This window comes from Hippocampus guttulatus, chromosome 9, assembly GCF_054856545.1.
Source record: "Hippocampus guttulatus isolate MCC_2025c chromosome 9, RoL_Hgut_1.0, whole genome shotgun sequence".
NCBI classification, from domain to species: Eukaryota; Metazoa; Chordata; class Actinopteri; order Syngnathiformes; family Syngnathidae; genus Hippocampus; species Hippocampus guttulatus.
In genome coordinates, this window is record NC_141269.1 from 21,582,691 (window position 1) to 21,596,976 (window position 14,286).

The 14,286-nt window shown below is 44.3% G+C and overlaps 1 protein-coding gene across 7 annotated transcripts in view; it reads left to right on the top strand.

The window, feature by feature from the left end:
- Positions 1-14,286, top strand: part of sorcs1 (sortilin-related VPS10 domain containing receptor 1) — a 190,538-nt gene that overhangs the window by 147,133 nt on the left and 29,119 nt on the right. For all 7 annotated transcript variants that reach the window (XR_015101929.1, XR_015101930.1, XR_015101931.1 and 4 more), the window contains exons 17-18: positions 461-574; positions 7,932-8,103. Coding sequence is in view for 4 of the 7 variants with exons in the window: in XM_086121207.1 (XP_085977333.1) it covers positions 461-574; positions 7,932-8,103 (286 nt within the window). In the remaining 3 variants the exon portion in view is untranslated. The remainder of the gene's footprint in view (positions 1-460; positions 575-7,931; positions 8,104-14,286) is intronic.

Genomic DNA, 14,286 nt, shown 5'->3' on the forward strand with positions numbered 1-14,286 from the left:
TCTTCAATCAGCCTGCCATGCATGTTTTTGCAATGAGGGAGGAAACCGGAGTACCCGGAGAAAACCCACGCAGGCCTGGGGTGAACATGCAAACTCCACACAGGAAGGCCGGAGCCGGGATCGAACCCACAACCTCTGCACTGTGAGGTCGACATGCTAACCACACACACACACACACACACACACACACACACACACACACACACACACACACACACACACACAGAAAGAGGGATTCAGATTAATGTAACATTTTCATCAAAATGTCAAAACATTATGAAGTGTCAGTACTCTGTATCGGTGAGTACTGAAACATTGGTGCGTGCACTCATTCTCTGTCTGGGAAAAAATAAGTGGTAAATTCGCAGGTTGACTTCAATCCCCTCTCTAAAACAGACACTGTAAAAAGAGGCCAGTGAGTCCGTTCCAAATGAAATTGTTTCTGCTTGGATCGTTACAGTGATTATGGATACGACCGACGGACGGATGGCAAGTGTACTCCTGCCTTTTGGTTCCATCCATCAGTGATGTCCATGGGTTGCGCCACGGGGATGACCTTCTTGAACAGCACTGGGTAAACACAGGCTGAGTTCTGATTCAAAGGCTTTGGTTAAATGTGTAGATCGAGATTCTGTACGTTAAAGTGTCCGAGGGTCAACAAAGACAGATTGAGGGGTCATGAGGGCTGGAGTCTTGATTATACTGTAAATCAAATCAGAAAATAGCAATGATCAAAAGAAAAATATTGTTAACTTGATATCATTTACAGCAGAAGCAAATAAAATGACATTTCCCAATTTTTCTTTCTGACAACCAGAATGTATTAGAACATTTACAAAATTATTCATAATCCACTCCACAATACTTGGTGTTGATTCTTTATATCTGAGCTCAGATGCATTCTCTTTCAACTGATGGCCTTTGAGATGAACACTGGATTGGGTTTATCGAATGTATTTGACTCAATGAAATTAATCGTACACAACTTGTAAAGACAAAACATAAAACTGTTGAATAAATGCATTCATTTTTTTTGCTGATTCCATTGTGCAGGGTAACAAAACATCACCTTTTACTGACACCTATATAGCATTTCACAACATTGCAATGGTGGCATCCCTGAACCATTTGCATGAAAATGCAGGCTACGTCGAAAACAGCCTACAAGCATGGTGATGCAACCTTAAGCTCAAGCCAGGAGCACTTATTTTTCCGTGCCGCAATTGCATAGATGGAAAGTATGTTTTTCGAAATGGTTATAAGACCGTGTTGCCTCGCGATATCGCACTTCATTTATCGCCGCTTCACTAAATCAATTTTTTTTTCCAAAGTACTATATTCAGAAAAAAATGTCGAATGACTCAGAGGTTTTGTACATGACTCTACGCATGATTGGTTCCCGGCGCCGACATCGACCAATGAGTAGATTTATCCCGTAAGCTGATTGGCTTGATGGCCCACCCAGCACCTTCCCTTGTGTCTCATCACGTGGTTGACTCTGATCAGTGTCTTGTCATGCTGTTGACTCTGATCAGTGTCTTGTCAGTTGTGTACTCTCAGTCTCTTCACTCTGTTGTGGTTGCTGGGTGGCGATGAAAGCGAAAGCGAGCGCGAGCAAGCGAGAGAGAAAGAGAGGGGGTGATTGGGCTTGTCCGAAAAAAGCATCACGTCTCTCTTTGCCTCCTCCTCCTCATCAATTAATTGTCTTATCATAAACACATCGGCTGCATGGGGATAGCTGGCCCACAGCTAGCTGGACGGTCAGAGCGGTGTAAAGTGAAGAGTACCATCGCATTCGCCGCATTGCTGTGAGATGGAAGGCTGGCGGCTATTTGGTTCTGTCTCTTAAAGCCTGCTTTGTGACATGCTGGCTCCACGAGATACATTCAATCCTCCTGAGGGCCCTGGAGTCAAAGCCATCAAGCCTGGCCGCAAGAGAGTTATTCAGTGGCCAGGTTTCAGAGCCGTACAGGAGGACGGAGATGACTGAGGCATTGTAGAATCTGAGCTTTGTTGCCCGGCCGGGATATGTGCCGGTGGCGCCACAGCGGTCTCCACAAGGACCGCATGACTGAGGCTGCTTGGGCACGATGGCGGTCGACCTTTGTTTTGAGGTCTCCAAAACTGTGATGTACTGAAGCCGCGATAAATGAAATGCGATATAGCGAGGAATCACTGTATAATTTAATGCAAAAGTGGAAAGTGTATGACCTTCATTGGCTTCCATCCAGTTCAGAGTCTACTCCGCCTCTCTCCCAGTCAAGCTGAGATAGGCTCCAGCACTCCCCTCACCCTAATGAGTTTAGAAAATGGACGGATGGAAGGAAGGATAGATGGATGTTATGGATTAATTATTTCTGGGAGCCTTAAGTGTTAGGGAGGGGCCAGCCAGGCAGCCTCCTCAGCCAGGGTGCTCTGCACCTCACACCTGAGACTCGTCAGCTCATCACCCACCTGTTGCCTATCTGCTCGTTTGGCCTGGTACAAATTGACTCACAGACCATTCCCCAGTGCAAGTTCATGCCGTCACCACGCCAGTGGACTCTGTTGCCGTCTCCTGCAGCTTCTTGTTCCTTGTGTGGACATTTCCTTGTGGACTCCTCGTGCTTCTCCCTGAGTGACTTTGTGAAGACTCTTAAATAAACTACGCCAAGTGTTGGCTTCCACGATACCTGCCTGTTGTCGTGCTATTGGGGTCACATCCAAACCCTAACAGTACGAACTTGCCATGACGACCCCAGCCGACACAGAAAAGTCTGGTCTCGAATTGATCGAGGATGCTCTCGCCAACCAGGTTCACCTGACCGCTACCCACACCCAGCAATTACGGGACACTTCCGTCGCCTTGCAGGACCTTCAGACTCAGATCCAGCCCCTTCAGCCTGTAGCGCAGGCCTTGGCTGACCAGCAGACGGCGTTGGCGAGACAACAGGCGGAGGTTCTGCTGCAATTACAAGCTTTGACATCAGCACTCACCAACCGACCGCAGGCCTCGCCTACTCCCCATGTTTCGACGCAATAACTTCAGTGGTCCAAGCCCCTGTTAACGCCATAATAACCAACCCGGTTCCCCCTGAGCCCTCTCTCTCCGCTCCACGGCCATTTGATGGCAACTTCGAGACCTGCGCCACATTCATCATGCAGTGTGAGCTGGTTTTTGCCCACCAACCCAGCATTTTCGCAACTGACTCTACACGTATTGCTTACTTGATGAATCTGCTCACGGGTCGAGCAGCACAGTGGGTCACCGCTTCCTGGTCCATGGGGCCAGCTTCTGTCACGCCTACAAGGACTTTGTAACAGAATTAAGGAAGGTGTTCCACCACCCCATCCGCGGTCAGGAGCCTGGCACTCGGCTGAGTAGTATCCAGCAGGGCAGCGGCAGTGTCGCTGACTACTCGGTGGAGTTTAGGCTGGCTGCTGCGGAGAGTGGCTGGAACGATCAGGCACTACGTACAACCTTCCGGAATGGCCTCAGCGACGCCGTTAAGGACCAGCTGGTCACCCGGGAGGAGCCTGCCTCCCTCGATGAACTGATCGATCTCTCTATCCGTACCGATGGACGGCTCCGAGAGAGAAGGTGTGATCGAGCATGGAGTAGATCTCTGGTCACTCCCCAGACAAAGAGAAACTACATGACAGCCACCCCTCTCCTGTCCACTACCCCTCCGACATACACCTCTACATCCCAGGCCACAGTAGCGGAGGAACCCATGCAGCTCGGACGCACGCGTCTCACCCCAACTGAACGTGAGGCCCGGATCCAAGCCGGCCTCTGCCTCTACTGTGGTCAAAGGGGAAATCTAATCAGAGGCTGCCCCAACCGGCCAAAAGATCAGGCTCACTAGGACACCGGGAGATCCTGGTGAGCCGTCTAACTTGTTCCCGTCGTCCTGCCCCACCGAATCACCTGGTCAGCGTCACTCTGGCCTGGGCTGACCAGCAACTCACGGTAGGGGCTCTCCTTGATTCAGGTGCTGATGAATGTTTTCTGGACTCTGAATTTGTTGCTCAGGCCTCCATTCCGGTAGAGACATTGGAGAGACCCCTGGAGGCTTTCGCGCTCGATGAACATCGTCTCTCCAGCGTCACTCAACGCACCTGCCCGGTTTCTCTCACCATAGCCGGTAACCATGTGGAGACACGGCGGTTTTTCATAATTCAATCTCCCTTAGTCCCTGTGATTTTGGGCCGCTCCTGGTTCATACAACATGAGCCACACATTGCTTGGTCCTCCGGGACTATTCTGGAATGGAGCCCCTCCTGTCACGCCCATTGCCTACGAGCCGCGAATAGTACCGTATTTTCACGACTATAAGGCGCCATTAAAAGTCTTAAATTTTCTCCAAAATGGACAGGACGCCTTATGATGCGGAGCGTCTTGTGTATGCGCTGAGTTCCAAAACCTGACTGACAGCCGACACGCTGTTTATATAGAGAAAAGGCGGAAGTGACTGTGGACAGGCATGCGGCAAAGAAGTCGGCCAATCAGTGAAGGGTGGCCGTGTATATATACATATATGGAGAGAGAGAGAGAAAAGGCAGACGTGAGTGATGACAGGCATGCGGGGAAGAAGTCCGCCAATGGGTGAAGGGTGGGCGTGTAAGTGGACGCTAAAAGTACGCCCCAAGCAGGTACCAACACCTGTATAGAGTGTGGCTATGTGCATTGTTGCAAAACAACTTCGGTTTTGGTTTCTAAGAACCCCCGAAAATAAATTCTACAAAGAGACACGCCTACGAAGCTCAGTTCAAACTTCAAGCCATCGGTTATGCTTTTGGCATGCGTGCCCATCTCACAGCAGCGGTGAAAAACCAAGTCAAGCAAATGAACTCTGAGCTTGCCGTTATTCCCGGAGGCTTGACTAAAGAACTCCAACCGCTGGACATCGGCATCAACCGGGCGTTCAAAGTAAAGTTGCGAACGGCATGGGAACAATGGATGATCGATGGCAAACACAACTTTACAAAGAGTGAGAGGCAGCGCCGGGCGAGTTACGCCACAATTTGCGAATGGATTGTGGCTGCTTGGACGAATGTGTCTGCTTGCACTGTTGTTCGAGTTTTTGGCAAAGCCGGCATCATTTCTGTGGAGCCAGATGGCAATGAGAGTGACTGACAACGAGAGGGAACACGGCGTTTTTGATGGATTACCGGTACTTGCACAATTGTTCAATTCTGATACAGAGGATTAGGACTTTGATGGATTTCTGGGTGATGATTGATCGAAAAACGTGAGTACATTGTACAATGGCTAAATAAAATACAACGGAACTCAGTTTTAGTTCCGTTGCCTTTTTAAAAAGGTGTTTTTAGCTTGTATCTGTATGTCTTGGCATGCTAACGTATGCTTCAAGCTAACGTGTTTTTAGCGTGCGCGCATGCATGCCGTATGTTTAAGCTGGCGTATGTTTTACCACTTTAAAATTGCGCCCAATAATACAGTGCGTTTTGTCTATGTGTAAAATACAGAAATAGCACCCATTAATGAGACTGCGCCCAACCATACGGTGCGCCGAATGGTCGTGAAAATACGGTACCTTGCTCCACCAGGCCCCCTGTGTCCCCCCTCCCGATCTCTCATCTGTTCCTCCCGAGTACCATGATCTCGGTACTCGGGAGGAACAGATGAGAGATCCAGTGGAAGGTCCGTGAACTGCTGGATGTCCGGCGCCGGGGGCGCGGATTCCAGTATCTGGTTGACTGGGAGGGCTACGGCGTGGAGGATCGGAGCTGGGTCTCTTCCCGGCTCATTATGGACCCTGCCCTGATCACTGAGTTTCATCGTGCCCATCCCGGCAGGCCTGGCAGGTCGCCGGGTGGCTCCCGTAGGGGAGGGGGTACTGTTAGGGAGGGGCCAGCCAGGCAGCCTCCTCAGCCAGGGTGCTCTGCACCTCACACCTGAGACTCGACAGCTCATCACCCACCTGTTGCCTATCTGCTCGTTTGGACTGGTACAAATTGACTCACAGACCATTCCCCAGTGCAAGTTCGTGCCGTCACGACGCCAGTGGACTGTTGCCGTCTCCTGCAGCTTCTTGTTCCTTGTGAGGACATTTCCTTGTGGACTCCTCGTGCTTCTCCCTGAGTGACTTTGTGAAGACTCTCAAATAAACTACGCCAAGTGTTGGCTTCCACGATACCTGCCTGTTGTCGTGCTATTGGGGTCACATCCAAACCCTAACATTAAGAGGTTTATCATAGTTCAAGTTTTATCTGGGAGCATGTGAAGATTTTAATGTCATTTCAAACATGTAAACAGTGTATTATTTCAATGTTCCATTTTTTTCTTGGATGCCATTCACTTCGTCCACGAGCGGCAGCTGGTCGTGAGCAAGCTCACCGATTATCATGGCAGCATAGCGATGATATTCCTCAGGCAAGATTTAGGGAGTCAACTGTGAATTTGGCAGCTGGAAGCTGGCAGCAGCATTTGAAGGCACTTTGTCATTTCAGTTCAGAATTGTTGTTTGGATTTTCTGTTAAAGAAAATGTTATTCATTGTGACTCCTACTTTGGTGCGCTTGTATTTATAAATTAAATTAATTTTGGATGTTTTTTTTAAAAATCTTATTTTAAAATAAAGCTGCCACGCATGTTTTCTGTCATCGCACAGAAAGCTCACACACAAGAACAATGAATTTATTTTAAAGTAATTGTAATTTTAATTAATTGTAAATGAATTCATGAATGACAATTTATTTCGATCAGTCATCTAAATACATACATAGGCCGAAAAGGCATTGGCAAAAGCCCTCGCTTAATTTCAAATTCCCTTTTTACATGATCAACCTATGCAGAACAATTAACTCAAACATCACTCAGAAATCAAAATATATGAACACAAAACATCAAGACATCAACCTTCTTTCTCATATTTTTCAAGAACCTGACATTTAAACAACCGTTCAAACTCCAAATGTTTCTGGCACCCTTTCAGGTCATCAAGATTGTTCCAACCTTTCACACCAGTTGCAGGCCATTTGCGGCTCGGCATCAAATTTCCTGCGGCCCATGACAGGACAAAAAATATCTAATACTAAAAATGACACTTGACATGGGCCACACAGTTAGTTAAAAAAGATGAAGGTGGGCATGGTGAGAAGTGTACTATTGAACTGTTGAATTTGAGGATCAAATAAAAGTTTAATGAATAACACATCTCAACTTCAGAACACTGTAATGAATAAAGTTTATTCAATTTTAGAGACAAAAATAGTTTCTTCCACTTTATGGTTATCTTCAAGTAACTGGTTACCTTGTGAGCGGGTTATTTTTGCACAGCTGGATCTATTCTGTGAGATAGAAGGCTGTTGGCCACCCCAAAAATCAACTATTTTTCTTAACACCTTTAATAGAAAGCTGATGAAATTAACTAGACAATGCAAACAATGTACACCTGCTTTCTTGGCTGACTTTAGCGTGACGAATTTTAAAGTGGCCCTTTCATTCTTCCATTTTTCGGTATGCAGCCTTCAAATGAAAAAGTTTGGAAACCCCTGCCAGCATATGCAGTTTATTCACATGCAAAATAAATTAATTTGGTCCTTTTAAAGACACAATTTCATCATAAGATACATGTTGCCCCCTATCATTCAGTATATGTTCCTTTGGTTTTGATCACATTTGAGGGATGGATTAGAAACTCACATATTTTCCTTGAGCGTTTTTAAATTTATCTTTGATTATTTATTTACTAGCTTTTAACTGTAAACTGTGGGATGAATTTAGGCCAAATTTATTTTTAATCTACCTTTAATCTTGTTTTATTTTGATGATTAACTGCATTAAAAAAATATATACTTTCAATAATTCCTATCCACTTTCAAGATTTTGCTTCATGTTAGGATGACATGATTGTATGTTTAGGCTTGTGCTGTTGTATCATTCATACAGACGTTTTGCATATTTTTTTTGTCCCCCAACACTAGCTACAGGAAGGTGGTCTCGAACAACTGTACAGATGGAGTCATTGTGGAGTACACAGCCAAGAGGCAGCAATGTCCCATGCAAGCCCCTAAAGGTCTCCACCTGGTCACCGGTGATGGTACACTGTCAGCTGTACTGGGCACGAATGTCACCTTTCTCATTTTTCTGGAACAGGTAACTACCTTTTCTGAACTTCATGGACTTAATAGCTATTGCCTTTGATGCAGTGCACTTCTTCACGATCGCAAACTACACTCATGATCATAAAGATGTTCCAAGAAAAGTTCCTGGACTGCCTGTATCACAAAGGAGATAATTCAGATTTAAACTGCAAACTAAAACGTTTCCCCTTGAAAGGAATCTCCTGGATATCGATGCTGCCGGACATTGGAGTCCTCCTTATCTCCCTCACCCACTCATTTTTCTGTGCTTCATGTTTGATGCCATCTCCATGGCAATAAAACGATATGTTTTAGTGTGCCAGGTAATGCATTTGACACAGATTTATACATCCACATTCATAACGATACATTGCTTACCCAACCATATGATCCCCCACCTTTTCGTTGGATCTCTCACAATCCCTCCTTCCTCGTTCAAGATGCTTGTGTCACCTCCAGTTGGGGCATGGATTTTTAAAAATAAGCAAGCAATAAATCGGATCGCAAAATGGATGGATGCATGGATAGAAATACTCATGTTGACAGTAGTTGCTTATCACTAAAACTGTCAAAATTTAAAGAAACAATGGTGTGATTTTATCTGACTGACAGCCAGTATTATCTGCAACCGCCTATTACGGCCTAACTGAAAATATTGTTAGGTGTGCAGGCCTATCCACAACGAATACATCAATCTCGCACATTTTGCATTGTAAATCTACAAGATTTTTGTGTGTCATTGTGTAATGTGGCATGACATCCGTTAAATAGCCTGTGCACGAGAGTCAATAAACTGACACACGGGACAGTCTCGCTTACGTAACATAAGCATAAAAAAACACATCGCTTAATGTCACAAAACTGCAATCACTCATCACCAAAATTGATGTTGACAACTCGGCTTATGCAAACATGAAAACGTCACAATAATGGCCTCAATGGACGAAACATTTTCCTCTTTTAGCGACATGTACTTCTGTAGTGACTGTATGGAGAGGAAAACAGAAATATTGAGGTGATCGTTGTCATATTTTCACAGGTTGAAGTGACCGTAAGTTATGATCTTATGGGATCAAATAATACTAAGAAGTGGTCACATGACTTGAGTATCTATTTCCAAATCCTTCCATTCACCCTCTTAGTGAGTTTGACTTGTCTCTCTCAGCATCAGCAGTAGAAACAAAACAGTGTGTGTCCAATGGTGACCTCGACTGTCAGGCAGAAGTGTGAACTGTCCAATGGCCACCATTAGTTCATCTTTACATTCTCCAATGGTCAATTTCCTTCTGAAACCTCAATGATGTGGTCTTCAAAATGTTTCCAGTGGCAAGCATATCGGCCAGAAAACATTGAAAACGCTGTGCAGCTATGCAGCAATGTACTTGAAGCCAGCTGCATTTTAATGGCTGGCAATAGTCTTGATATTTTTAGCAGTTTTTAATGCTTCCATGCAGATCAACTTACTTTGTGAAACTTACCCAGTTTCACAAAAGTGATCCCATTTTCTTCACACAATTTATTCAGTGTAACAGTGCTTTTTGCACCACCCTTCTGTAAATAAAACTGCAGCAGCTTGATCACAGAGCGATTAAATGTCTCACAGCAAGGCACACTGCAATCATCTGACTCTGCACAGCTCTCCAGTGTGTGCGCGGTGCACAAAATGTGCACCAGGGAGCCTCCAACTGCAGCGAATTGATTACATTATGGCACAATGGCGTTGTATACACCGACGTTAACAGCAGCACCATCTGTGCACACAGCGATCAACTTAGCGGTCCACTTATCATAACGTCTATATTCAAAAAGTCTCACTAGTCCGTCATTTATGGCTTGTGTGGTTCGATCAGCACCCAGTTCAATTAGTCCAAGCAAGTCTGAGATGAGTTCTCCATTACTGGACACTGACACAAGGTAAACGATCTCCTGCTCAGTTTTTGTGATGTCCTCCGATCCATCAAAAAGCAGCTCCCAAAGTTCAGAAGACCGTAACTTGGCTCTCCACTCCCCGCTGATGGTTTGCGCGATGCTCTGAATTATCGGTGCGCCACCTTCACGAGAATGACACGCACCCCCGACATCCACTCCAAGCCGCTCCAGTAAGGGAATGTCCTCATAATAGGAAGACATGGGACGTGCATACTTAGCTTTATGAAAGGCGTAAAATATTACACAGAGCTTGCCGTTGTTCGTCATTGAGTCTGTCTCGCCACCTTGCAAAGGGACGATTGGATATTTCTTCTCAGCTAGTGTGTTTATCAGCAATAGCTTGTGCTATATTCTGTGCTCTTTGCTCTTTTCTTTTTTTTATTGTGAATTCACAGGTCCATACAGTCAATAAAAGAACCAAGTATACAAGTCCTTTATACATCTGATCTTACACAAGATTAGCTCAATTTAAAATAACCAGGACTGAGTAAGCAATACATAACTTGTAAGGACCAATCAGGAGTATCACCATATAACCTTTTCTTTTCAACCATAGTAAAATGAAAACAAACAAGAAAACAACAAACAGACAAAAAATAAAACAAAATGAAGTGGGGTAAACTTCTCTGACTCTTTACGCTTTCTATTACAAGAAATCTAAAATACAGACTTGGCTGTGTGAGTCCATCTGAAAAACACTCTGTAGAACCTTATGTACCTCCCGCCAAAACTGCACCAATGATGTACAGCACCAAAATATATGAAAATGGTTTGCTTCAAGGCACCCACATTGCCGCCAGCATGCAGAAGAATTTGTGTAGTGTCTCTTTTGAGCTGGAGTGACAAAAAATCGTATTCGCGTTTACCAGCAAAACTCTCGCCAAACCCGTGAGCTTGAAGTTTTCCATTGGATCTCACAGAGATTTTCCCAAACTTCTTCCTTTAAGACCATATTACCTTCCTGCTCCCATTTTCCTTTAATGTGCAGTGAGCTTTGCTTTATTTGTTGTAACCCCTTGTAAATTTTTGAGATGAGTTTCTGGTTAGAGCCGTTACCATAAGCATCATTAAACACTTTTAACAAAATATTATCCCAGCCTGATTGTGCACTCCCCTCTGTATTTGGTTAATATAATGCCTGAGCTGGAGGTATCTGTAAAAATCGTCCTTCTCCAAACCAAACTGCTTCTTCATTTTGGAAACTATTCATTGTCCCTTTATGTAAAAATGTGCAGTATGCTGTTCAACCTTGTGATCCCCATCTTTCAAATCTTGCGTCCCACTTTTTAGGTAAAAAATCGGGATTAAATGCTACCCATCTCAAGATCTTCACCTCCTCTTTCAAGCGATTTTGAGCTACTACCTTGTACCACATCTTGAGTGACAAGCAAATCCAGGGGTTGCCTAACTTATTCATTAGGCCCTTGTCTCCAATTGCAGATTGTATTGGAAAGTCTGTCGTTAATGCACTTTCAATGTCCTTCCACCTGGCATTGTATTTTGGGTTGCACAAACAAATCAATGGCCTTAACTGAGCCGCAATATAGTAATCTTTTAAACATAGAAGGGCCACTCCTCCTTTGTTTTTTGCCAATTGTAAATTCTGATATCTAATTCTTTCTGTCCCACTCCTGAAATTGTTGGTCAGGTATATCTAATGGAAGAGATTGGAAGAGGTATAATAGTTTCGGAAGAATGACCATTTTGACAGACTCCACACGCGAACCAAAATCAAGACAAGGTATAAGATCCCATCTCCTGATGTCTTCCTTAATATTTTTGGTCAGAGGGAGATAGTTAAGAGAGAACAATTTTGTCAAATCGTGTGGAATATTTACCCCTAACTAACTAATTGATTCCGATTCCCATTTCAAATTGTATTTTTTTCCTCCCAATTGCAGAGGGGTTATGTTTGAAACAGAGAATTTGTGTTTTGGGAATATTAAGCTTGTATCCTGAGAATGATCCATAATGTTCCAAGAGAACAAAACTCCTTGCTCTTTTCATGTTGTCAAATAAAGGATGGCTGCAATTCTTTGAGCATTTATAAAATTCACCTCTTTTAGAGTCTTTTACCAGCTAGATCTGGATGTGAGCAGCACTCTTTGCCCCACATCTCAGCGCACTCATCATTTCCTTCAAGCCATGGCACGTTTTGGAGCCAAAAAAAAAGCCTCTTGTTCGGCTCAGAGTCGGTTGGCTCTTCTTTGGTGGTGAAACATTAAAAAAGCCGCTTAAAGTCTGTTCGGGGTTTTTTTGGGCATCTTCTACCTTTGGCTCATTCGTAACGCTCTAGCAGATGAGAAAGTGGATGGATGGCAGTGTGTACAGGTATGCAAAGGTGTGTTGTGATGTACATGGTGTTACGCATGAGTCATTTCTGTTGCGCATGCATATCTGCGTACCAGTTATTGTCAGGTTCAAAATGAACCAAATAATGTTTTGGATCCCAAACATGCAGACACAGACAAAACGCAATAACTAAAATGTTTATTATCAAAAAACGCAACACCCACAAAGTACAAAACTGAAAACGCCGGACACAAGGATCCAGGAAAAAACGGGGAATCAACAAAAGGGACTTGCAAAAGGCAAAGTATTATATTGAGAAAACAAACGAAATGACAAGAGCCCATTTCACACGAAAAAAATGAAAACGAGATCAAATGACAAACCAATGACAATACTTACAATATGTGAAACCAAGGGAACAAGCAAAAATGTGGAACTAAGGTAACAAGAACGACTGATGAGATCGAGAGGTCCAGAAAAACAACACTTGAGCAAGAGGTCAAATAATTTGACAGCCTGCAATTCTTCAATACATAGAAGCTTGATTACGAGATGAGACACAGGTTTACCGCTGAAGGGTCATGCCCACCACTCCAGCTGATGCTGCAAACAAAACAAGAATAAAGCAGAGCAGAACATGACAGTTATGTGCACCCCTGATCATAAGTACAGATGTCAACATACGTTTTGGTGAAGATTGGTCAGTTTTCGGACAGTGGCCAATGTTAAGTTTACTGCGTTACAAGTTTAAGCATCCCTGGCATAATCACAGTACAGTAAGTGAGGAGGGAAATTGGGGTCAGCAACTCGGCATTTGAACCCATTCCATTAAAGTAACCACAGGAGCCACAAAACTTTGGACATTGAAAGTTTTCCTTTCTATTTCTGTTGCAAACACCTCCTTGACCGAGGTGGTGTGTTCCAAATGATATGTCAGCATGTTTGCCATATTAGATGTGGCCATCATTAAATCGTCAAATTATAGTTGTAAATTTGAATGACATCATAGAATCAAAAGCAATTACTAAATATAAATCCCATAAGTAGTGGCTCGAAGATTGCTCCAAATAGTAAGGGAATGCGGCATTTTCACAAATCACTTTACTTTGCCACATCCAATATGGCTGCGGCATCAACGTATTCAAGGTGGGGCCTTTGTTTATGGACTGCCAATGTTGTCTGTGGTAATACTTCACTGAGTATGTTGCAAACGGCGCCACTCAAGACTACTCACTGGGAGGGGCCGTGCTGTATGATTACTCCAATATCTGTAGCATCAAAATTATGGAGCAAAATAACTAACTGTCTGTAGGGTATTTAAAATAATTGCGCTCGCCCATGCATTTCACATGTCCCTCATGAAAGGCTGACGGCTGAGGATGGATGTCGCCACTGGCCTTGAAGGATGAACAATACCACATTATTTGTGGTAGACAAATAATCGTGATCAGACTAATGAAGTTTCCTGCGGCACACCTGAAAAAATAAATAATTGAGCTCAGGCACAAATTCAGTTGATTGGAGACTATTTTAGAAACCCTCCCAACTATGACTAGATCAAGTCCCAAAGTGGACAGTGCATACCAGTGCACAAACCAAGCACAAAGTAAAAGGACCGGTCTGTAGCTCTCCGAGTCAGAATGATGTCAAGGCATCATTCTGGCACAGATACTGGAAGTGTAAAGAAAAAAAATGCTGCTGCTTTGAAAATCTCAGTGAGCACAGTGTGGTGTCCATCATCCAGAATTGGAAGAAGACAGGACTGACTGGGGCTTTTTGTCAGGGGGCTAACCAAGAACCCAATGGAAACTTTGTCCAAGCTCCGTCGTTGCTCTGTGGAAAGAGGATAACCCTTCGTCAAAACATCTCAGCATCAGTCCACCAATTAGGCCTGTAAAGTAGATTGGCCAGATGGAAGCCACTTCTCAGTAAAGGGCACATGGCAGCCTGCCTGGAGTTTGCCGAAAGGCACCTG